The 25,293-nt window shown below is 34.5% G+C and overlaps 3 protein-coding genes and 1 non-coding gene across 4 annotated transcripts; 2 read left to right on the top strand and 2 right to left on the bottom strand.

Annotated features, from left to right (window-relative positions):
* Positions 1–132: 132 nt before the first annotated feature.
* LOC112032256 (WD40 repeat-containing protein HOS15) lies at positions 133–11,846 on the bottom strand. Its single transcript, XM_024065022.2, has 14 exons — positions 11,498–11,846; positions 10,328–10,473; positions 9,831–10,212; positions 9,628–9,722; positions 9,499–9,545; positions 8,818–8,965; positions 7,900–7,963; positions 5,072–5,230; positions 4,854–4,975; positions 4,374–4,448; positions 2,820–2,873; positions 2,635–2,708; positions 775–849; positions 133–677 (listed from the first exon to the last, which is right to left on the bottom strand). Exons 1-14 carry the CDS (start codon positions 11,556–11,558, stop codon positions 458–460), a joined length of 1,722 nt encoding a protein of 573 aa, XP_023920790.1. The 5' UTR covers positions 11,559–11,846; the 3' UTR covers positions 133–457.
* Positions 11,847–14,596: 2,750 nt separating this feature from the next.
* Positions 14,597–17,142, top strand: LOC112032257 (uncharacterized). Its single transcript, XR_010628916.1, has 2 exons — positions 14,597–14,971; positions 16,686–17,142. It is a non-coding gene; the product is annotated as an uncharacterized LOC112032257 (transcript).
* Positions 17,143–19,265: 2,123 nt separating this feature from the next.
* On the bottom strand, positions 19,266–20,566 carry LOC112032260 (uncharacterized). The gene is made up of 4 exons (XM_024065026.2): positions 20,241–20,566; positions 20,030–20,128; positions 19,780–19,929; positions 19,266–19,578 (listed from the first exon to the last, which is right to left on the bottom strand). The coding sequence occupies exons 1-4, from the start codon at positions 20,478–20,480 to the stop codon at positions 19,537–19,539; spliced, it is 531 nt and encodes a 176-aa protein (XP_023920794.1). The 5' UTR covers positions 20,481–20,566; the 3' UTR covers positions 19,266–19,536.
* A 2,856-nt stretch (positions 20,567–23,422) lies between these two features.
* On the top strand, positions 23,423–24,340 carry LOC112032247 (uncharacterized). Its single transcript, XM_024065011.1, has 2 exons — positions 23,423–23,506; positions 23,615–24,340. The coding sequence occupies exons 1-2, from the start codon at positions 23,423–23,425 to the stop codon at positions 24,338–24,340; spliced, it is 810 nt and encodes a 269-aa protein (XP_023920779.1).
* Positions 24,341–25,293: the final 953 nt, after the last annotated feature.

Here is a 25,293-nt window from a genome sequence, read left to right as displayed (position 1 = left end):
ATAGTTGGGCTCATTCCTCAACATCAACTGAAAAGATAAACACTCAGCAAAGAAAAACTGAAACAAACATAGTAAACAAAATGTAACTGGGTAACAAACATCGTTCCAAATAACTATAATTGGGAAAAGAAATGGTAAACTAGAAACCATGAATTATGGTCCAATTCAAATAATTCTGTACATAATTGGGTTACAAACTTACAATTCACTCCTACCAAGCATAAGCCTGACAGATAATTGAGTAAATGTAATTAAAAAAGCGATCAATACAAGTGAGTAATGCCTGATCTATGGTTAAAACGCAAAACCTACCCACCCAAAATACATTTTTACCCATCCCCATCAAAAGTAACATCTCCACAACTAAACTTTGAAGACCAACTAAGAAGTTAATTATCATTCCTGAGGTCATGGTGCTTTGGAAAACTAGGGAAATTGTAGAGCATTTTCCAAGACCTTACATTCTGAAATCCAAAACACAAACTGTATTGTTGGCAAAACATGCAGCAATCTTGTCACCTTCCTTGTTCCAGCAAACTTCAAATATGCCCCCATTGCCTGTATAAGTTTTGACAATCTTGTTTTCCTTCAATGACCAGATGTGCATGGATTTATCAAGAGATCCACTGGCCAAATACTCACCATTTGGGCTAAATGCAACAGAATATACAGGTTCCCTGAAGTTTCAATATAAGACATCAGTGAAATTCTAAAGCATCTCTTCGGTTATAATCACCTTCAAATAACATCAATGACAGCAGCAAGGGCCAGTACCTGTGTCCATTTAAGCTGTATAGAAGTTTCCCAAGTTCCACGTCCCATAGCTTCACTGTTGAGTCAAACGATGCACTACATAGAAACACAACCAACTGAATATTTTAACTGAAATAAGTAAAACAAGAATGAAGACCTAAATATGTCCTGCAACACACAATATTTTAACTGTGTGTGTGAGGTTTGTATGCAATATGATGCACAAAGAATATTATTCGGATCTTGTCATAGAAAAACCTTAGTTTATCTTAACACAGTAATATAGGCTTAGTTACACATTTAGTCCTCAACCTTTGACCCATGTTTCAAATTCATTAAAATATAAACAGGACCATGCGTCTACTGCTGTAATTGAGGTTTTCTCTCCTATGAGTCATACGCTCTTCAATCCCATGGATATTATACAGAAGGTGAGTTCAAACTTTGGACTTCCATTTTTCAATTGCATTTGAGCTTTGAAGTATTTATGCCTATGTTAGTTCATTTAAGTGAATCTCTCCCTCTGTTAATTGCTAGTCACTCCAATGACTAATATTTGGAAAATAATGGGGGAAAGCCACCTTTGAGCTATCAATCATTTGTGAAGTGTGCATGGCAACCCTCAGGGGTGTTATTCTAATTTCCTATCCTTCGAAATGCTTCATTTAGGATCCGTTTGGGTACAGTTGAAAACTGAAAAACACTATAGCAAATAATTTTTAAATGTGTAAATAGTACCGTTGGACCAATTTTTAATGAAAAAGTTGCTGAAAAGTGAAATTTGTGGAAAAAGTCAAATATTGCTGCTACTGTTCATGAACAGTAGCAGTAACAGTAAATTAACAGTAAAAAAATTGACTGAAATGTGTGGGGGGGAGGGGGGGGGGGGGAAGCTGAAATGCAAACGCGTGTTTCAGCTATTCAGCCCAATCCAAACGGGCACTTAGTCCTTACATTTTTAAGTTTGTGTCAAAAAAATAATTATCAAAAAGAAAAGTTTGAGTCAAAAAAAGTCCTTGCAGTTAACTCCTGCTGATTGAGTAGAGATTGTTCAGTGAAATCCCAAGGATTTTGATAGCAGCATATAAGGGAAAGGATTGGCTATTCAAATACTTTGTTTTGGAGTAGAGAGAATCAAAGTAAGAGCTAACGACAATGAACATTAGACACAAACTTAAAATTATGAGGACCAATATGAAACATTTCAAAGCCTGAGGACCATTTTAAATCATGGGGTGAAGGTTCAGGACTAAATGTGAAAGGGGGGTGGGGGTGAAGAAATACAATGACCAGCACGATATATTTTTTTGATAGGAAAGTTAAATGATAATAGTGAAACCAGCATGATATATTAATGCAATAAAGTTATCCGTCACTACAGACAGGAGTTGAAGATGGGCCAAGTCAAAAATTATGAAGTCTACAGTAGAGAAAATAAACCTGACCATCATTGAAGACCAAATGGCAATGGAACATTTTCAACACAATGGTGGCTTCACCTAACAACTCCTGATGCACTCTTACCTCTTAATAATATTGTATGAAACTAATTAAAGTTCAATGTGTTTTGTATTTATGAAGATGTCAAATACAAACTTCTTTAACAGCACCTCATATAATCAATTGAGTATTACTACAGGCTGCAAGCTTTTAATAAGTCTGTGCCTCTATGAAATTTTGATAACATTAACAGGTTTTCTAGAACAAATCCATAATTTCATAATCCATAGTAAATTCACTTTTCAAGGAATAAAAAATAAATGATCAACTAAAAAAGCAATTCCAGAACTACCAAATAGAATAACTAGATAACTGGTGCAAATGCATAAAAGTAGAAAAAAAATTAATGGCATTCAAATTCATTAAATCAACAGCATATACCTTGCCAACAATAACTGATGGTTAGGGTTGCTTGTACCAGGTCCAGTTGGACTCCATCTGATAGTATATATCTCCTGCAAAACAATTATTCAATGTTTCTGAGAACAATCCAGTCAGATCAGAAGTGCATATGCTGAGAGGCAAACACATTGAGATTAAAAAGAGAAACAAAATTTCCACAGTACCTTAGCATGATCCTTTAAGTCATGAACAAACTTATCTTGCTTCATACTCCATATCTACAACATTGCCATATATTAGTTGAAATTGAAAACAAAAACACACCAAAAAGAAAACAACCAACAGAACAATATATATTTTGGAGTGACAAGAACCAAGATAAGCCAAGAAGAAATGTTATTAAACCGTATGAAACAGGTTAAATTAATTTGAAGATTGAAATACAAACTGAAGATGGCGCACACGCGCACACACAGATAATGCTAAGAGCAAACATCTATGTCAATGGAACATAAGATGCAAATCAATGTACTACTAGTACCATAAACAACCCTTGCAGTGACAAAAGTGCAGACACACAAACACATGCACATATATATAATGCCAACAGTGAAAATCTATGTCAATGACACATAAGATGCAAGGGGGTTTGGTGCTCTAATTCTGTGCAGGGGCCCGACGGAGTTTGTCTTTGGAAGAGGATCAGGAAGGGGTGCGACACTTTTAAGGTGGGAGATGACTCTTCTATAAAATTCTGGCATGACCCTTGGTGTGGGGGGCTTCCTCTGAAAGACAACTTCCCTGAACTTTATGGCTTTGCATGTAACAGGGATGCTTCAGTGGCAGACTTGTTATCTCTTTTAGAGGATAGTTATCATTGGAATGTCAGTTTTGTTAAACCAGCACAAGATTGGGAATTGGAATTGGTTGTCTCCTTTAGAGATTTGATCTATTCTGGCCTGAGGAGAAAGAATGTAGTGGATGAGCTTTGCTGGATTCCCTCCTCCAAGCAAACTTTTGATGTTAGATCTTTTTATAGGGCCTTACATTCTTCTAGTCAACTTCTCTTCCCTGGAAGTCTATATGGAAGCCGAAAGTACCTACAGAGGTTAGTTTCTTTCTTTGGATTGTGGCACTGGGGAGTATTTAAGTTGTGATAATTTGAGGAGGTGTAGAGTAATGGTGATCAATTGGTGTTGCATGTATAAGAGAGATGAGGAGACTATTGATCATTTACTTATGCACTGCCCTGTTGCTAGAGAGTTGTGGAATTTGGTGTTTTCTCTACTTGGCGTTCTGTGGGTCATGCCAATGGGGTTGTGGATCCTCTAGCAAGCTGGCCAAGGAAGTTTAACAGATATAGATATGCAGCAATTTGGGCCATGATCCCTCATTGTCTCATGAGGAGTATTTGGTGGGAAAGGAATACTTACACTTTTGAAGGAAGCCAAAGAGGTTGATTCATGATTTGAAGCTGCTATTGTTCCAGACTTTATCTGAGTGGACAAATGCCTCGGGTGTTTTTACTTTTAACTCTTTGGCTGATTTACTTGATAGCTGTAATTTTATTGCTTTATAATTTTGTTTTCTTTGTTGGCCCCTAGCACACTGCCTGTGTGCTCAGGTCCCTTCTGTTCTTTTGTTTTTTTTTTTTTTTTTTGATAAGTCCTTCTGTACTTTTGTTTTTTATTTGATGAAGCAATAATTACTTATAAAAATAAAAATAAAACATAAGATGTAAATCAAATTTCCTAAAAGGAAGGAGTAGCATAAATAACCTTTGCAGTGATATCATCAGAGCAAGAGGCCAACAAAGAACCTGTTGGATCCCATTTGACACAGTTAACTTCACCCTGAAATTGCACAAAGTTCATAATTAGCTTTAAAAAAAAAATTTACATGAAATCTTTTCATAAGTCAATGCACACAGTTTGATCTAATGCTTTCCAAACATTCAGAAGCCAACCAAAGTCAACAAGTTTCGCTACTTGATAGTCAAAAAGAACAGATTTAGACACAATGAGGCAATTCTAGTAACTACTACCACTAATGTAGGCACTAAGCTGGTAAATACATGTTTTGCTACATGATTAATCTTAGGGTCGATGTATAATTTTTGAGTAAACTGAAACATTCCTAAAGGTGGAGCTGGCAATTCCCAGCAAAAATCCACACTAAGCCCCAAGGTTGGCCATGAATAGAAAAGTACAGAAGCAATACTTAGGGAGCAATATGAGCAGTAGAATTCAGGAACAAACCTGATGCCCAGCAAAAGTTTTGATAGGGCAGTTTTCTCCAATCTTGCAAACATATATCATATTGTCTGTGGAACTTGTCGCAAATGAAACATTGTTGCGCCAGTCGACATCAAGTGTTGGACCTAAATGATACAAATATTCAAGTTTAAACCCAAACAAAGGAAATTGTTGCACAAGACAAACACTGATGAGTATTAACATTCATTCAAATGCAACACCTGCATGAAATTCAAATTGTTGTTTCCATTCCTCTGCCTTCACATCCCATACAATTGCAGTTTTATCACAGCTGCCTGTAAGAAGATAATCACCCTTCTTGTTCCACTTTAGAGAGAATATGGGTCCTTTATGTTTGCTTAGAGTACTCCTTAATTCACCTGAACAAACATAACAACAAAAATCAGTACACCAAATAAATTTGTGCGATGCAATGAAGACTAGCATAAAATTACAATTCCAAGTTCCCACATAAATATGACACACACCACATGAAAGATATATATTTTTTATGATAGGTTCCACATGAAAGATATCAAACCAACCAAGAAAAAAATTGCTTAAACATGCAGATATTATATGCTTAGGTTGTGTAAGTGTGTATGTGTGGACATATATTTTGGGGAAAGAGATATCCATATAATTATAACAGATTGAGATATTATACATAATATTAACAACACAACAAAACGGGAAAAAATAAAATTACATCTGCCCTACTGTAAAAGAGAAAACTGGATCTTTGAAAATGGAATAAAAGTCCCATGCATCTGCCATTCAGTTTATTTGGACTATGTACAACTAAAAAAAAAAAAAAAAAGGTACAATTGTACTTTTGCCTAGCTTATCTTTTAAGCCAAATAAACCAATGAAAATATGCTATCTCAAACAAACACAAAAACCAACAAGAAAGAGTAAAATAACCAAAGCTCAAATTGAATCTTTTTTTCTTTTTTTTTTGGTGGAGGGGGGTGGTAAGTAAAAATATTATATTGGAAGAAAAAGGAAAAAGTATAATCCCCAATGTTCTTTAACAAATCAAAAGAAATCTAGGAAAAAAGAACTTCAATTGAAAATTCTCTAACCATATATCCTATTTATTAATATATATATATATATATATATATTCTCCAACCACACACTAGAAATAACTATAAAAAAAAAAACTAAGAAAAAAAGAAAGAAATACTCAAGAAAAAAGAACTAGTGAAAATTCCTAACCACATATCTATGTGCAAGGAACTCAACTTTGTGTAAATCAAATCTCCACGACTTTCGTAATTCACTTATTCTATCCACATTCTTCTCTCACATCCTTTTAGATACTATCTTTTAGCAAATAGCAAGTTAGTTTGGTGACAGGTATGTCTAAGGAAGATTTCTAGCAAAACATATATATGCATGTGTGTGAGGCTGTGAGCACAAGTATCTGATAGACTTCTAACAGTTAAGAAACATCACTGACAGCACAGCTCATGCACAAACTACCGTGTGGCAGTAACATTGCCAAGTAGAGTTTTTGGGGGGGGGGGGGGGGGGGGGAAGGGGGGAGGGGGACTGAACTACGCCAAAAACTTTTTAAATACTAGTGTAGTCAAAGGCAAGTTGGACGCTCTAGACACTCAAGCGAAGCGAGGCACTTTCCTCTCTTCAAACGATTGCAAGGCACTTGAGATGAGATAACAAGCACAAACACAACATGCTATGGGACATGAAGACACGGCAAGTTTTGAAAAATTAAGACACAACACAGTTGGGCAACAAAAATTAAGTAAAATATATACATACAATCATATTTTACACTTATTTTAAATTTCAATATAATTAACAACTATCAAAACCAAAAGCATATATAAAATCAAAGAAAATATTTTAATAAAAAAAATTATTTTTTCCAATAGTCCCCAGAGTGTCCGTCTCCGACATTGACAAGCCAGGGATTTGGGGTGTCCGTGCTTTAAAGGTGATATCTTCAATGAAATTAAGCCTATATATATAGCAGTTTTGTACTTTTATGTAGGTAAATAAGGGTTAAGCTGGCAGCCACAACCAGCTTAAAGACAAAACCAGACATTTAGAGAGAGAGAGAGAGACAGAGACTCACAAAACAGAACAAAAATGAGACTCATCAATCAACACAGCAAATCCAAGCAAACGATTGTCCTCTTGTCTGTTGTTAGGCCTTGGGACCTCAACTATCAGCTACCAAGCATGTTGTTTCTCATTATTTTATACTTCTATCCCTCTCTCTCACCGAAACTTTTTTCTATATAAGCTACTGTAAAGCCCATTCTAAGATCAATTAATTGAGCCTCCATCCAATTTGAAATTTTCAAAATTGTGCCTAGACTACTTTGTCCCTGAAGCAGCTAAAGAGTGTGTGAAAGTTCTAATAGTTAAAGACAACAAATTATGAACTTTGCATGCTCATAAAATTCTATATTACTCTCTTTTTTCTTCATGCAGCACACATTTGATAATTTTTATCTTTGCATCTTTTAATTATCATATTCCAAATGTATTAGACATACATTATTTGAGTTCATTATATGTACATAATACATACAAGGAACTATATTTAGTATTTGGTGCCTTGCTTCCCTTGGGTGAGCATCATTTGGCACCTCATGCCTCAGGCAATACAAGGACTTGGTGCCTTAAGGTCACCTTTCTCTTTCTCCATTGACTACACTGGTTAATACAATTTATGACGAATACCAAGCAGAAGGAATTTATCTAGTTTCTGTCACATAAGAAATATCCTAGTGTTCCTTTTTCACATAAGAAATATCCTTGCTTTAAATAGGTCATAAAATTGCTTATGCCTATCTACAATATTGTCACGTGACAAGGTTATTTAGGTTTCAATTGAATTGAGTATCAGTTGAAAAGACCTTAAACATGGCAAGTGAAATGCACACTCCTACTTATCCATCCCCTCCCCAACACCCCCCCCCCCCACCCCAAAAAAAAACAAAAAAACAAAAAAACCACACACACTTGAATGGTCTGCATATACTTAAAAACATATCATGCTTTAACATCTTACCATTTGTACTCCAAATTCTTGCTTGCCCATCGTACGAACCTGTTGCAAGTAGCGTTCCATCACCCTGCATAAGGACAGGCAAAAGTATCACAAATTTTTCATACAAAATGGTGACAACATCAGCAGGAGCCTTTGGTACCATCAAAATAGCATCTCAAAAGTGCATTTCTTGCTTTTCAAGAGGTACATTAATATATATATATATATATATTAGTAATGCAAAAGTACTGCTATGTACAAATGCACATTCTTATCATTCACACAAAGGAGGGAACTATTCCCTCTCCACATTGATGTGGAATACCAAATACCTAGGATGTTACTAACTCATGCTGTATGTAAGAAAGGTGCCACCTCTATTATCTTTTTGGGTGTCCTTTCCTGCCTGATTGATATAGTTAGCACTGAATCTTTGAAATTGCTGTCATAGCATGATTTCAAACAGATAATACAATCTAAAATGGTGAGACAATAACATTGGTTCTATTATTGTTGTTGAGCCAAAACACTTCCAATGAAAAGTACATAATGAATAATATGTATCAGATAATGAAATGACTATATTAAGTTTTTATAATTAAAATCATTTCCATATACATGAAATCAACATGGACCATGCCAAATGCTTGGCAGTTAGGCACTCTTCTAGCATTGGACTATTTCATTCTTAGCTTCAGAAGCAAGGCTCTCAGGAGATAATTCCAATCCAAACCAAGTATCAAACCTAAAAATAAGCACCATATTGTACAGAATAATAAAAGCCAACAAGTTGAAAGCTTAGCTTTAAAAAAGCACATGCTTATGACATGCAAACTTTGAGATATATTTGATAGTATAACTAAATGATAATGTGGGTTCAGCCAGAGCATAATTAGCAGCTATTATGAACTTAAGTCAGAATAGTGAGATAAAACTCACATTCCAATCAAGTGTGGTGACATCTTTACTCTTCTCATTTGTTCTACCCTTAACATGTTTCAGCACCAGCACGTTCAAATGACCATTAGAATTAGATCTCGAGCTACCATCTGCTATTGTCCATATACGAGCTGTTGAATCTCCGGATCTAGAAGTTTTATCAGGCATACAGCCAAAAACTATTAAAATTCACAACCTTAGATAATGTTACCATACCATAACAAAAACTGATCTGAAATTCCAGGAATTACAATGAAATTAACACATGCAACATGTTATAATTCTTAGTTGCCAAATCAAAACAGATGATCATTTCATTCAAAATTAATGTTGCATTCAACTGCATTTCTATACTAAAGTCTACTTCTGAAAAATATAATGATCTGCAGTAATATGACTTAATGCAGAAGCTGATATAATCACACAAGAAATCCTTAGAAAACCCTATTTGCTTCAGTAAAAAATAAAGCAATTCTCAGTAACCCTTCATAATGAGGACTAAGATGTAGGAAGTCCGTAATGCAGCAATAACAAAAAAGGATCACAACATGAAAACACATCAAATTAGTTGACTTGAAAGATGCATGTAACAGAATACACATAAGATGTTTAAAATAAGTTATAGATACACATGATGAACCATCACACAAGAAGTATGTCATTCAGCAAAGAAATATTTACCCTGATGCAAGAAGAGAACCAGTTGGACTCCATGCACAAGCACATACCTGAAGGAAGACAGGAAAATCATTATGAGGTGGGCGAAGGGGGGACAAAAAAAATGCAGAAAGATTGGAGACATGTTCAAACCTCTGAAGTATGTCCTTCCAAAATTGTCACATCAGAACTGGGAATTTCACATGCCTGAGATGTCAAGGTTGTAGAGATATCCATTGGTTCTGGTCCTATAAAACACATCCAGAGAGTTTTATACTTCATGGTTGGTATAAAGGATAATACAAAGAGAGGTCAAGAAAACAGAGGAAATACTTTCAATGCCAATGTAAACTTACCTGCAGATACACCATTATCTTCAGGTTTTACAATAACTTTATCCTCAACATCTGTAACCATTTCTCTGTCAATGTGATCCTCACGTTGCTTTTCTCGCTCCTTATCCTTTTCTGCCCTCTCCTTGTCCCTTTCTGCCCTCTCCTTGTCCCTTTCTGCCCTCTCTTTATCCTTTTCACGCTCTTTCTCTCTTTCATGTCTTTCTTTATCTCTTATCCGTGCACGTTCTCCTTCACGTTCCCTGTCGAGCTCTTTATCTTTATCTCCATCCTTCTGTAGATTTTTCCTTTTTTCATTTATGATTTTCCGCAGTTCATAGACATCCTTTGTGATAAGATCCAAAGGTTGTAAGAATGAGAAATCTTCCACCAAGTCTGTGTCACTCTGACAAGTTTAAAACAAACATTGATCAAGTTCAATTATGAGATAAGCAGAATAGCAAAAGTAGTTAAATTCATGCTGGAAGACAGATGAAAGCAAAAGAATTAAACATGCTAACATTACTCAAGTTTGCTTCCATCTCCAAGTACTGAAGTCCTTTTTGTACAAATGTTATAAGAGAACCGGGTGGAACCAAATTGCCATCAATAGGGCACTTGTTGATACCCGCCTCATATCCTAAAGCAAATGCTGCATGTGTGAATCCTACAAGAGTATGACAAGGAGCAGTTAGTATATTCAATTTCCACTGGATTTAGAATGCTCAAAAAATTAAGAGCACCCCCCACCCCCAAAAAAAAAAAGCAATGTAAAGTTTTTAAGTTTCTCCAACCATAATGTCTCATCAAACTGCTAAATAAATCATATGAAAATAAATTTTTGAAAAAATTCTCATTTATTGTCATTTACCTATCAAAAAAAAAAAAAAATTCTCATTATGTGAATGAAGGAAACAAGTTGAAAAGTTTTTTCGTTTACTATTGTTTAAATTACAACTCAAGTGTTAAATATAATTCATGTCTCGCTTTCCCCAGCAAACTGGAAAAAATTAAAGATTATGGTAACAAAATGTATTTTTTTATTTAAAATAGTGAAGCCATTTTCGCAACTTTGTTTCCAACAATTACAAGGGACCTTAAACACCAAGTGCATGTCCCACAAACCTGCCTGATTTAGAGATAATGCTCAGCTCCATATTAATAATCAATATAACTAATTTTTAAATTAAAAAAGGCTTTTTATTTAAATTATAAGCATGTGTGGATGCTTCAAATACTTCATATTCTTTGTCTATTTCTAATCATTTCTCTTCTAAGAAAGGCCATAACCTATCACTAAAACTAGAACCTTCTGAAGATGCTAAGTAACAAAAACAATTTTTTTTTCATCAAGACTATATTTAATATGCTAAATTAACGCACATTATACTCTGCTAAACAAAGCCTAGCGTAGCATTTAAAAACCCTAACGCAACCATTGGTACACAATTATTGCAAATACTTACGGCTACATTATATTATTAAAAATATAAATATAAATTGAAACCTACATAAAAGATCAAGCTTCGACCAGACAATAGGAAAAGTTAAATCTTGCTCGGAAATTGCAACTATTATACTTCTAGGAACAGCTTCCTGTACAAACCCTAGAATACTAATCAACTTTGGAGAGAAGAGAACAGAAAAAGAAAGCAAAAGAAAGAGAAGATTTAGAGGAGCTATAACATTACCTGATTCTTGAAGGTAACGAAAGACGAGGTAATTCAATTCGACGGAAGTGATGGAGTTCATCGTCGCGTAGCGGAGTCACTGAGCTCAGTGGCTGTGGATACAAAGCTTAAACAAACATGAAGACCAGAGAGAGAGAGATTGGGGTTTTTGGTTTGCGAAGGAGTGGGATGGAGGCGGAGAGAGGAGGAGGAGTTCTGGAAAAATCGTGAACGGAAGGGAAGGGTGGGGTAGTGTATTGATTTGATTGTCGATAATGCGTAAAAACAAGCACCGTAACGTTAGCAATTCCTTTCCCGTGACAAACGGTTACCGCTTGGCCACAGCAACTCACGAGTTATGACATTTTTTTATTTTTGGGCAATTTGGCATCGTGTTGGCTGACATGCCGTACCTATTCAATGTTCCGGAGGATTGACGGGCCTCACTTGGTGAGTTGTGTGAGGCCCCACTCTGACCGAATAAGGGAGAGGGGCCCAAAAAACAACAAAAATAATTGTTCACATTGTTTCTCATAAGAACAAAAAATAATCAGAGTAATTTCACGCGTAGGACAATTAAGAATTTTTGTGTCAATATTTTTTTTTTTTGTTCGGTAAAAAAAATTGGTGCTTCTTTCGTTCACATAACTAAAGATTTTGTTTCTAGCCGTCTTGTTTTATCATATTAATTATTTTGAGTGCTTGTATAAAAATATATATAATTATTTTTGTCAAAAAGTGGAGAGAACATTATTATTTTTTAAAAAAATTTGTCATAGTATGTTGAATAATTTATACATTGAAAGATGTGCTTCACACGTCAATAGTAAAAAGTTTTCATATGCCTAGATGGATCATTTAAAAGTTTAAGAGAACAATAGTTATAGCAATCTCCTAATTTCTATTTGACTTAAACAGGTTTACCTATTCTAAGAAGCTAATTAGTGAATTTTTGGTTGAAATTATGTAAGACATGGAAATAAAATGATATGTAGTTAAATAAAATTAGGAACTTCAAAATTTTGAGAAATTCATGCATTCAAATATGTAAATCATCTTATAAATTTTTCTCTCATATCTATTATTTTGTTGTCTTCGCAAATATATGAAAAAGTTACATTTTTTATAAACATATATATATATATATATATCTGTGTGTTTGTTACATGCAATGAGCTGCCATATGAATTTAGTAGTATGCTTTTAAAGCCTATCATCATCACTTGTTGAAATAATATAAAAGATATTATTAAACTTTTTTGCCAGAAGCCAATTAGTGAATTTTTGGTTGAAATTATGAAAGACATGGAAATAAAATGATACGCAGTTAAATAAAATTAGGAACTTCAAAATTTTGAGAAATTCATGCATTCAAATATGGAAATCATCTTATAAATTTTTCTCTCATATCTATTATTTTGTTGTCTTCGCAAATACATGAAAAAGTTACATTTTTTATAAACATAAATGTGTGTGTTACATGCAAATAAGCTGCCATATGAATTTAGTAGTATGCTTTTAAAGCCTATCATCATCACTTGTTGAAATAATATAAAAGATATTATTAAACTTTTTTGCTTGCTTACTATTTACTGAGCAATGTAAAATATTGAGTGGTCAGTTGTTTCTTTGAATTTAATTTAATTTTTTTTGTTATGATTGACAGGGACGGAACCAAGATTTGAACTTGGGAGGGGGGGGCAAGCTTGAAACATTTTTTTTTTTTAATGAAAATAAAAACTAACACATATTTCATATTCAACAAAATACTACATATAAAATAAGTGTTTCTTAAAAATTTGATATTATAAAAATGTCGACAAAGTATAACATACAAAATAAGTGTTTTTTAAACATTTCAACACATTTATCAAATTAGAACTTGATGCTCTTTTAAGTCTTGAAAGTCGTCTATAATTGAACAAAATAATAATAATGAACAAAAGTAATGAACAAAAAAAAGTTAGAAAAGAAATAAATTTAAATGATGGATTTAAAATCTTACCGAAGCCCAGAAGAAGAAGTTATGTTGGGGACATTATTCAAGAAATGAAATACAGGCTTAAAACTATCCCCACAAACTCTATAGTCTATGGCATGTGAAAGAGATAAAGTTACGAGTAAAAAATGGCGAGTAGATGATTGGTACAACATCAAGTTCGCAACAAAAGAGAGAATAGCTCACCTTGAATTCAATGAAACTTCCAAAATGAGAGCTATGTTTTGACCAATATTCCTAGTTTTTTTTTTTTTTTTTTTTTAGGTACTAGCTTTTTTTTGGGGGCGCAAATTTAAAGCAATAATAATAAAGTGAGGCACCAACATAAAATTGTTATCAAAAGGGAAAACCAATAAACTAAATTATCTTCAATAGAAAAATCACTTTGGAGAACCAGTGTCGTAAAAAATTCATTATAGGAAATACAATTATAACGATCTACTTACAAGACTCTTGTACAATTAAACTCTCTATTATAATCGCTGCAAATGACCCACTTGCCTTCCAAGTTCCAACCCCATAACTTATGAAATTCTTTTTAGTGAACTTCTTCCACAAACTCCTCTTTGGCATGAAAGCATTGCAATTCAAGGAATCTCCTTAAAGTAAGTGGAAGAATGAAAGATAATATAAGTTGAAAAATACCTATTTTGTAAATTTTCGCTTAAGCGAAATTCAATTGCTTGTGAAATGTTCACACAAGCGAATTTTACAATTGAATTGAAGGAAAATTTTCTTTCTAACTTCTAGAAGTTCACTCCAGCAAAGACCAAAGAGGTATTACTGTACAAACATAAATGGACAAAAACACTAATTTGATACAAATATTAAGTTTAAGGAATGAATGATAAAAAAATGTAATAGATAATTACTAAATTTAGAAAGGGTTTTACTAAGATATACTATTATCTATGTGCATATGTTAACAAACTATTTTGAAATTTTTTTTAATGAGAAAATGAAAAAGTAACTAATTTTTTAAGTAATTTATTTATAATTTTTTTAAAAATGAATATTTAATAAATGCATGCATTAACCAAAGTTACCAAATAAAGTATAATTTGAATTTTAATGAATTTTATTTTGATTTTATTAAAAAAAAAATAATGATAATAAACATTTTAAAATACTTCCTAAAATCAAACATGCTTGACTACCAAGGAAATGGCAGACGCTGCAGCACCCAAACCCGAAAACTCAAAATTCTCCTTCAGCATTTGGCCCCCCTCCCAGCGGATCCGCGACGCCGTGATCGTCCGCCTCTCCGAAACCCTATCATCCTCCGACTCCATCCTCTCCAACTCCAACCTCTACCAACCCGTCCCGCCGACGAGGCCTCCTCCGCCGCCCGCGTCATCGAAGCCCAGGCATTCTCCGCCGCCGACGTTTCCTCTGTCGCCGATGGTGACGTGGACGGAAAAATCGAGACCCTTAGTGTGTACGCGAAGGAGATCAGCAAGCGAGCTTTGGAAATGCTCAAATCTAGGGCTACTCAGGTCACTACTGAGGAACTCCCTTCTGTTAATTAAACCCGAATCTTCTTAATCTGATTTGAATTTCTTCTTGGTTTTTGATTGCAAAGCTTGTATGCTGTGTGTTTGCGGAATTGATGATCGGCCTTGTAGATAATTTTGCTTTATAAGAGAATGCTATACGGGTTGTTTAACTATCGATTTGTATTGTATGGTTATTTTTATTGTAAATTTGAAGTTTTGTGTTTGAAAATGAAGGGATAGCTAGCATTTAGTATCTGTACAATTTTTTTTTTAACCTTTTAAATATATCTGGAAGATCAATGAACTATTGTGTTCTGGAACAAACATAGATGTAGTTTGATAAGTGACTGGAACAGGATCATAATGGATGGAGATGCAACAATGTCTATATATCCCATCATGAAGCAAGACATGGTTTCCGATTGGAATTTTGCGTCGATTGTTGATGATGTAAAGATATATTATGACATTGTGTAATGTTCTATGAAGAGGGTCAATAGATGTGCCAATTAAGCAGCACTTAGAGCTAGGAAAATGGTCTGTGAGAGATACATTTATTGGTTGCTAGGCCTACCCCAGGTCCATTGGAAGAATAATAATGTAGCTCATCTTTTGGCAAAGTGGAGTTTTGTTGAAGTGTTTCTGGGACATTCAATACGGAGCTTTTCCTGCACTGTATATTTTATTCTCTTTGAGCTAAAAAAAGCCTACCCCATGTACCTCTGCCCTCCACAGAGCTCGTGTCATCCAGTTTGGTTCAAGGTAATTTCCTTTAATAGCAAAAAGAAAAAGAAAGAAACTAAGGGGTACGGTGTTTTTAGTATGGAATAAGTGACTAATTGCAGATGGGATAAAAGGGGGGTTGGGGGGAGATGCTTTCTTTGCTTTGAATGAGTTTTGATTTGAAGGGAACTCCAGGTGGAAGCTCATACTTCAGTAAGGCAAATTGTTAGCACATGCTCAGTGTCTAAATTGATTTTGTGGAGAAACAAGGAGTGTATAACATTAATTGAAAGGAGGATTGATGTTGCTTTGTTTTCTTTATGGCTTTACGCCTCATGAAGCAAAGATCACTAGTTGGAATTCCCCTTGTCCCTCCCCTTAGGCCAAAATTTACCTATTGAAACTAGAAGAAAAACAGAAATGAGGATTGCCTTTGGCTTAATACAATGGTTCAACTTGTGCGTAAGTTTTTATTTTTTATTTAATTAGTCATTATGCACACATGCAGAGTATTGAACCCATGACCACATCTTCCATCTTGTTCAGTTGTTCCTACAATGGAAAGAGGAGTCATCTAAACTAGAGTGTATTAGCTCAACTTTTTGTTTTATAATATAGGGCTCGTTTGGTACATGTATTTAAATACATGTTTTCCATTTTTAAACAACATTACACGTATTTTTTCACACATATGTATTTCCAAAAAATACAAACAACATTTCTAAAATTCTTTAACAGTAAAAAAATGCTTCAGTATGCTCTTTTTTTTAATTATTATATAAAAAAAATCTTTCTTTTTTGGTAATTAAAAAAAAAAGGAATTCTTTAACAGTAATAAATTAGGAAAACGATTGAATAATGAATAACCTAATGTATTCTAGTTATTAGAGCTAAATGACAACTTCTCTGTTTTTCTGATATGTTGTCCATTCATCAATGCATTCAATTTGTTTAGGCCTTTTTTTTCATGTCTTGTTGTTGTTGTGTATAGGCCAGGTGCTTCTGTCTTGATTCTGATTGCCCCTCTTGCACTTCTTTGGAAATACAAGCATTATGTTCAGTATGGAGCCTAGATTGTGGCTGCAGGATGTACTACCTACTACCTTTCCAATCGCTTGGGACTATCCAAACGGTTGGAACCTTTCAATAGGTTGAATAGTTTGGAGAAGAAGGTGGAAGAAATTAGTGCTTATTTGAAGGTGGTCAAAGAGAAAATCATCAGTTTGAGTGATGATGTGGAAGAGATTAAGGAAAGGGTGGACGCTGCCACCATGACTAGGGCAACTGTAGCAACATATCCATGGCTGATTGAACCAGGGCAACCGTTAGGTATATATGCTGGATCATTTGCAATAAGCAAATAGTGTCATACATAAATTCCAAATATAGCTTATTTTCATGAATACTTTCACCTTTATGGGATTGCCTAGGAAAATTTTCTTGTGTAATTCCCTTTAAAGAAATTTAGGAATAAGGTTAGGGCTTTAATGGGTATGAGTGTAATAGGGTATATTGCTCATACTATAACCCATTAATCCCACTTAAACTTTGATTTAATGTGCAATAGTTTTGTTGGGGTTTGGTCATTTCATACGTAGGAACCCAATTGTGGATCAAATCTCTAAATTTGTCCATTGTTGATGAGTGGCGTCAATGGCTGGTAGATGATCAAGTTGAAGGGTAGGCCTATCCTATGGTTATACTGATGTAGTTTACAATGTAGAGTTCTATTTCAAGTTTTGATGATCAAGTTGAAGGGTAGGCCTATCCTATGGTTATACTGATGTAGTTTACAATGTAGAGTTCTATTTTAAGTTTTGATTTTTGAATTTTTATGCAGATTCACACCTCACATATTCTACTGTAAAGGCAAGAGTGCTATATATGGAATTTATGCATGACGCTATTTGCTTATTGCAAATGATCCAGCATATGTACCTGACGGTTGCCCTAGTTCAATCAGCCATGGATATGCTGCTACAGTTGCCCTGGTCACGGTGGCAGCGTCCACCCTTCCCTTAATCTCTTCCACATCATCACTCAAACTGATGATCTTCTCTTTGACCACCTTCAAATCAGCACTAATTTCTTCCACCTTCTTCTCCAAACTATTCGACATATTGAAAGGTCCCAACCATTTGGATAGTCCCAAGCGATTGGAAAGGTAGTAGGAAGTACATCCTATAGCCACAATCTGGGCTCCATACTGAACATAATGCTTGTATTTCCAAAGGAGAGTAAGAGGAGCAATCGAAATCAAGACAGAAGCACCTGGCCTATACACAACAACAACAAGACATGAAAAAAAAAGGCCTAAACAAATTGAATGCATTGATGAATGGAGAACATATCAAAAAAACAGAGAAGTTGTCGTTTAGCTCTAATAACTAGAATACGTCAGGTTATTCATTATTCAATCGTTTTCCTAATTTATTACCGTTAAAGAATTCCTTTTTTTTTTTAATTACCAAAAAAGAAATTTTTTTTTAATATAATAATTAAAAATAAGAGCATACTGAAGCATTTTTGGATACACTTGGGCTTTTATTTCATGTAGGTAGAGTGCTTTATTTCTTGTGGGTAGAGTGATAAACCGAACTTGTAATGAAGGTTGTTGGAGCCAAACATATAAATTTGTGCTAAAGGGCAGCAGTTACTATGGTACATAAGCAAAGCTACCTTTTTCATTTTTTGATAATTCTTGGTGGTTCAGATATTTTAAGCCCGAGATTTCTTTCTTGAAAACACTAGAAAATGTTAGTTGAGTCATAACACTTTTGGTAAAGCAAAACCTTCTTTTAGAGTAATGAAAATGGATCATTATGCTAACCCGTATGTGGCTGGAGTCGCACTACAAAAATTGTCAATTTGGAATACATATTTGATCAAGCAATATGGTCTTACCCCAGCTGTTTAGTATTAGTTCAACCTTTGAACCTTGAGGAACTCAAAGTTATGTAGTATTGTCCTGTCTCTTTCACAAGGAAAACAATCCCTCCTTTACTTCTTGTAAGAAAATAAATAAAAAGGATCCTAACAGCCTTTACCTAATGTAATAAGTAAATAAAGGGTGGTCCCTGAAGAACCTCTAGTTTTGTTAGGAATGGTGTGTTTTTTTCCCTTATGAAAATGAACACCTTAAAGCTTGCCAGATCGAACTTGTACTGTTGTACAACTCAGTACAGCTCGACCTCTCAATTCCTCTCATGTCTTGCAAATTTAGAGATTAATACCTTTGTCAGTGGTTCTTGATTTTCGCCACTATCGTAAATACGAATAAAGAGTCTGATTAGCAATGGGATTGCAGGCATGACGTTTGCTTCTTTGCTAGTATTGACAATGCTCGCCCACAATAAGTAATGAGTCTAATGACCATTCCAGTTGGGATCCCTTGGACTTTAAATAGGTTTTCTATGGCTGCTGCACCAAACACTCAACCTGATTTGAGAAATGTCTCTCTCTCTCTCTCTCTCTCTCTCTCTCTCTTATTGTTGTTTGTTCTCTAACAACCACATTAAAAAAAAAAATAAATTTGCTGAATATTTAGCAAACAGCTATTGGTCTTTAACAATGACGAAAGCCTTGAATCATTGAATTAATTACTATTAAATTTCACATTGGTACAATGCAGTTGGATAAGAACAACGTTTTTTTCTTTTTTTTTTTGAGGGAAGGATAAGAACAATGTAGAAGTCGTTGCTTCCAATGATTCAAAAGCCATTAATGGAAATTTTTAATCTTCCACCTAACACATCCTTATCCGATCTTTATTCAATTTTACAGATCACAGTCCATGGAAATTTGGTACAAGTCACTTTCTCAAAGCCTTTTCCCCAGCAGATCTAAGAACTCTCGCTCCGATTTGGCTTTGAGGAGACAAAGCCCTGTGATCACCAAACGAACAAAACAAAATAGTTACTTAATGAAAGAAGATACGAAGATGGAAAACTCAAGCCCAGAAGAATGTACCAGTTAATTCTTGATTATTATGTTATAAATCCTTTCTCTTCCTCTGTGAGATTCTAATTAAGTAACAGCAATCATCAAAAGCTAAACCCAAATTCTAATTATGGAACACCAAGTACCTGATCTTCATCAATGTTTGGTACCCAATCGTTTGTCGCAGGATTGCTTCTAAAGCCTGTGTACGCCATCCCACCTGTTCCTTCTTGCAACTGAATATCATATCCACCTTCACCTTCTTCTCCCACCACCCTTATAAACCCATTCCCAGTCTGTTCAAAAAAAGAAAAAAAAAAGCCAAATTTAAAACAAAAATTCAAACTCTCAAAACCGAAACATATATCTATATGATTAAATAGATCGATATGTAACCGTGTGATGCTGTTTGTCGATGGAGTGCAACTCGTTGTAGTACTGGGTCTCCACGTACTCTTCTTGTACCTCGGTAACTCCCTCTGCCGAAAGCATAACCTGCCATTCTTACAACAGTCAGGGAGAGCAATTTCAAGAACCACAAATCCAAGAAACAACCAAAAAACACAACAAAAAAAAGAGTTAAATCTAAGTGGAGCATGTGACAGACATGAGATTGCGATTGAAGGGCCTGGAACTTGTTAAGCTCAGGAATGTTTTGGTCTACGGCTGTGGACTCCACTGGGGTTGGTGTTGACGAGTCAGGTTCACTTCTGTTGGGCTTGACAGGACGCTTGGGGGCGATGGACTCGAACTGAGCTTTGATCTCACTGGCAATTCTCAATTGTTGATCTACATCCAAAACCTCGTCGCTGCGGCTTGGTTTAGTCACCGTATACTGCCCCACCATTGTGAGTTTTACTTTTGTCTGGTCTTATTCTATTCTATGATGGTACTCCTCTCACACTCTTTTGATGGAGAAAGTCTGTTGGGAACTATATAAAGTGCAAGGAAATTGAAAACTAGGGGCCACGTAAAACCGTGTGCCGGGAGTTGTACAGGAGTGGCGCTCTCTAGAAGTAGATTGAAAATTGAAATACACGATGTGTTGTGGGCTTGAAATGAGTAATCAACCGATGCCTTTAGGATGTGAGTTTGGGCTTAGAGCTAGCGCTCCCTCGGCTAGCTCTATCACATTGTGTGATTGACTATATTGGGCCGAAAAGCTCATAGAATGGCAAATTAAAAAAAAAAAAAAAAATCATCAGGTTATCCCTCATCAGCTACTCCATTTTTCTTGGCGGGGAAATCAACCAAGGTACATTCGTTAATCCCTGGCCAAATCCTTGTCAATTTTATGAATTTTCATAAGTCAGAATAAGACGATATTATGCTGTGTCAAGTTTGAATCTCATAAAGGAAGACACTTGAAAAAAATCCTATGCCTCGGTTTAATACCCACTAGTACTCTAATAGGCTAGAATAACAATAATAGCTTGTTGGTTTCCTTACTTGCAATTTTGGATCTAACGGGTATGATGTTACTATGGTAGCACCTAGGTAATGAAGCTATTCTAGTCAACCCCTCCTACTCTTTTTTGTTCATAAAAAAAAAAAAAAGGCAGTATAATGTTGTTCTTAGGCTAGAATTGCAATCTTGATAGATACAATGGGAGAGTGGTGCATTTGAACCCTGTACATTTCTATTGAAAATATCAAGAGATATAAGTTGAGTTACAAGATTCTAGGCAAACCAAAATTTGATTTTGTTTTTTCAATTTTTGACTAAAATAGGATTTCAAGTGATAACCCAATTGTAATAAAATTTTTGTAATGTTCCATGTCTGTAGATCAAACCCTACTCCATCTCACTTTTCCTTACTATCTACCTGTCTTTAAGTCAACTCTTCCATGGAAAATTATTAGGTGTAAATTCTGCAAGATCAGCTCCTTGTGCAGATGCGTAACATGTCACTTGCAATTTATTAACACATTCTCTATACTCGCAATTTATACTGTGATATAATTGGCCTTGTTGAAATTCAATGATATAGAGGATTCTCATCATCTATTACCATCCCTCCACTATCTCTAATCATTTTGTTCAGGAAACTGGATTGTCCTATCTAAAAAGCCAAGTAATGAATAGGCATGCAGAATTGTTGAGATCTGGTTTTTTCTAGAGAATGTAGTTTGTGTCATCTAGTTTATTGGAAAGTAAGAGGAGAGAGCCTTGTTCTGTTAAGATTTCTGATGAGGGAAGATGCGTTCTTCTCATTCAAGTTCTTATGTTACAAATCTTGGTAACTGAATAGTACTATCAAACTTAACAGCTTCACCAACTCTCATATTAACTTAACAGCTAGTACAATATTTATTGCTCATGCCTTATGGACTGAGGACTTGACATGAGCTGAAGTGGCCTCGAGCTAAGATCTGACGAGATGCTGAGAACGTGTTGGATGCTGATCTGTTATCAAAATTTGCTATAATAATTACTTTTGATCTTCTTTCTAATTTAATCATGTTTAATACTTTCTGCAAATTCTCTCATTGGGTTTTATTATATATATGCTAGCTACCACAGGAGGCAATTTGCTAATTTTCAATACTTAAGAGAAGACATAGCTCGATTTTAAAATTTGGTGGAAAGGATTGAAGTGAACCCAATAATTAAGGGGGAAAGTGCAATTAACATTTTTTTTAAACAATAGTAAATTCATAAATAATGACTTGAATGTGTGTGTATATATATATTATTTCATATTTGTTTATCAGATGAATTATAAAAAATAAAAAAAAAATAATATGTGGGTAAATTAATAAAATTTTCTTCTCTCCATATTTTTCTCCATTTCAGAGATAAAAATTTGTGGATTCAAATAAATAAAATTAATATTAGTGATGAACTTTACTAATTACTACAGACGTCTAACAAATAGAAGTATATTCATTGCAATAAATTATTATGACATTCGTTTAATATGTTATTAAAATTTACTAATCATATTTATTGTCATATTAATTTGTAAATAATTTATAACAAATGTTACACACTTTGTATAACATTTTAGTGTGGCACTCTTTTTATAACTTTGCAACAAATTTAACTACTTCAAATAGGTAAAAGGCAATGTCGTTTTACCCCCAAAAAAAAAAAAAGAAAAAAGAAAAAAAGAAAAAAAAGTTAGAAAGCTTATATATATATATATATATATTTTTTTTTTTCCTTAATAAAAAAGAGGGTCTTCAGTATGGGCTCATCGACCCCATGTCACGTGATGGTAATGAGTAATACTACGTGTACCACACAGGCTTTACTAAAATTATCGCTCGAAATGCTCTTCTCTAGGTNGGGGGGGGGGGGTGGGGAAGCGGGCAATGCCCCCCCCCTCCCTGCCTCTATGTAGGTCCGTCCCTGATGATTGAAATCTCCATCACATATATATCCATCTTCATCTATTAATTAGCATGCGGATGCTGACATTATCGTTTGATAATCTTAGAGAGTTTCATTTGATTGGCCATGTTTAAATATGTAAATCATTTCATAAATTTGCCTCTCATATCTATTATCTAATTGTCTTTTCCTTTTTTCTTTTTTTTTGAGGGACTATTATTTCATTGTCTTATATGCAAATAAGTTGTCATGTGAATTAGTAGTATGATTTTAAAGCTTATTATTGTCACATGTTGAAATAATATAAAAGATATTAGTAAGTTTTTGTGTCTACTTACTATTTACTACTAGGCAATGTAAAACATTGAGTGGTTAGTTATTGTTTCTTTAATTATTATTATTATTATTATTATTATTATTATTTGGTTATGGTTGGAATCTCCGTTACATAAATGTCCATCTTTCGTCAATTAATTGGTGTGCAGATGCTGACATTATTGTTTGAAAACCTTAGAGAGTTTCATTTGATTGGTTATGTTTATCTATATCTTATTAAAATTAAAATAAAGTAATACAAATATTATTAGCCACTACCAAATTTCATCAAGATCGAGATTTTAAAACATTTTTTGTCCATCCAGCAGGATGTGCTCCATCTATTTCAAGAGTTGCTGGGTAAAGTATCCACAAATGAATTCGAGTTATTCGTCATTCAACGTTGGATTATCTGGAACCAAAGGAACACGGTGGTTTTTGGTGGTAAGCTGAAGGACCCGAAGTGGCCAAACAAATGGGCAAAAGAATTTTTGGACGAATTTCGTCAAGCGCAAGGTCAGCTACGGATTCATGTTAGTTGTCCAGGTGAATCAGTTTGGCGCCCTCCTTCGGTTTTTCCTTTCAAGCTAAACTTTGACGCAGCAGTCTTCTCCGAGTTGAGTTGCTCAGGCATTGGAGCGGTGATTCGGAATGATAACGGCGAGGTCATGGCCGCAATGTCAGCAAGAGGCCCACTGGTGGCTGATAGTGCGGTGGCAGAAGTTTTAGCTTGCAGAAGAGCGATGGAGTTTGCGCGTGAGGCAGGATTCACAGACTTGGTGGTGGAGGGGGACAATCTCTGTGTGATGAAAGCACTCGCTGCATCAGAGTTGGACCGTTCATGGCTGGGCCATATAATCCAAGACATCAAATGGCTTGCACGGAATTTTCGAAGAATTTCGTTCAGCTACGTGAGGAGAGCAGCAAATACTGTGGCGCATGGGCTAGCGAGATATGCCAAATATATACACGAAGACATGTATTGGATGGAGGACAATCATCCTCCACCTGTGTTAGAAGCACTGTGTTATGACTTTTCACAATTAAATAAATGAAAGTTTGTTCCGGTTTCAAAAAAAAAAAAACATTTTTGTCCATCATATAAAGTAAGTTGCCCAAGTGCGAATACATTAACCATTGAGCATGTAGTATGATGAATTCTATAAGCAAATTAAATAAAAAATAAATAAATAACCTGCATACGGTTATAAGGTTATAGAAAACCAACTAAAAGTAAAATCATAAAAAATTAGTTCACAATCATATTCTACATTATATTTTACGATTATGTGTCGCTTCTGCATTTCTAATCAATTATATAATAATAGGTGAAGCAGAGAGAAAATCCAATTAGATTTCAATTGGATTATCAATTTTGTGCCACTTGTCCTAACCAAAACTCAAAAAAAAAAAAAATTAATTAGATTATAAATTTGACTTCAATTTTGTGTCATGTATCTTATCTAATTTTCTAATTTTTGTGCCCAAATAAATGACACATTAACATTTAACACAGAAGCCAAGAAAACCACAATGATAACCAACTAAAAGTAAAATCATAAAAAATTAGTTCACAATCATATTCTACATTATATTTTACGATTATGTGTCGCTTCTGCATTTCTAATTGTTACATAGAAGACGAGTAAATATATTTAGATGAAATGCATGTTTTGTTGAGCTTTTATGATATGATCATAAATGGTGTGCAATTCGAACATGATCATTAGTGTTATTTTGAGTATTATCCAACAATTTTTCGCCTCTAAAAGATCACGTCTTGTTATGAGTTGTGTTTAATAACAAACCATAAGAGTCTATCACTTGACCTTGTTGTGGGGTCTTCTAGTATCACAGGCATATGTGTGTTTTGACATTTGAATAAAATGATCATATATTATTTGTAGTAAAAAAAAAATGCTAACGAATGGATATTAGTTAACATTTTAATATGAAATCTCTATATGAAATGACATTTTAATTTTTTGAATCATATATATAAGGAAGT

Source organism: Quercus suber, unplaced genomic scaffold (assembly GCF_002906115.3).
Source record: "Quercus suber isolate HL8 unplaced genomic scaffold, Cork oak 2.0 scaffold_72, whole genome shotgun sequence".
In the NCBI taxonomy this organism is placed as follows: domain Eukaryota; kingdom Viridiplantae; phylum Streptophyta; class Magnoliopsida; order Fagales; family Fagaceae; genus Quercus; species Quercus suber.
This window is presented reverse-complemented; position numbering and strand designations above follow the sequence as displayed.

Excerpts from the sequence above, each read along its gene's own strand:
- LOC112032256 (XM_024065022.2), bottom strand. The coding sequence starts at position 11,558 with ATGAACTCCATCACTTCCGTCGAATTGAATTACCTCGTCTTTCGTTAC. Across the intron at positions 9,723-9,830 it reads AGATAATGGTGTATCTGCAG|GACCAGAACCAATGGATATC; the intron begins GTAAGTTTACAT and ends TGTGTTTTATAG. Across the intron at positions 4,449-4,853 it reads AAACTTTTGCTGGGCATCAG|GGTGAAGTTAACTGTGTCAA; the intron begins GTTTGTTCCTGA and ends GTGCAATTTCAG.
- LOC112032260 (XM_024065026.2), bottom strand. The coding sequence starts at position 20,480 with ATGGTGGGGCAGTATACGGTGACTAAACCAAGCCGCAGCGACGAGGTT. Across the intron at positions 20,129-20,240 it reads CCCTTCAATCGCAATCTCAT|GTTATGCTTTCGGCAGAGGG; the intron begins GTCTGTCACATG and ends TAAGAATGGCAG. Across the intron at positions 19,579-19,779 it reads CAAACATTGATGAAGATCAG|GGCTTTGTCTCCTCAAAGCC; the intron begins GTACTTGGTGTT and ends TGGTGATCACAG.
- LOC112032247 (XM_024065011.1), top strand. The coding sequence starts at position 23,423 with ATGTCCATCTTTCGTCAATTAATTGGTGTGCAGATGCTGACATTATTG. Across the intron at positions 23,507-23,614 it reads AGTTTCATTTGATTGGTTAT|GATGTGCTCCATCTATTTCA; the intron begins GTTTATCTATAT and ends TCCATCCAGCAG.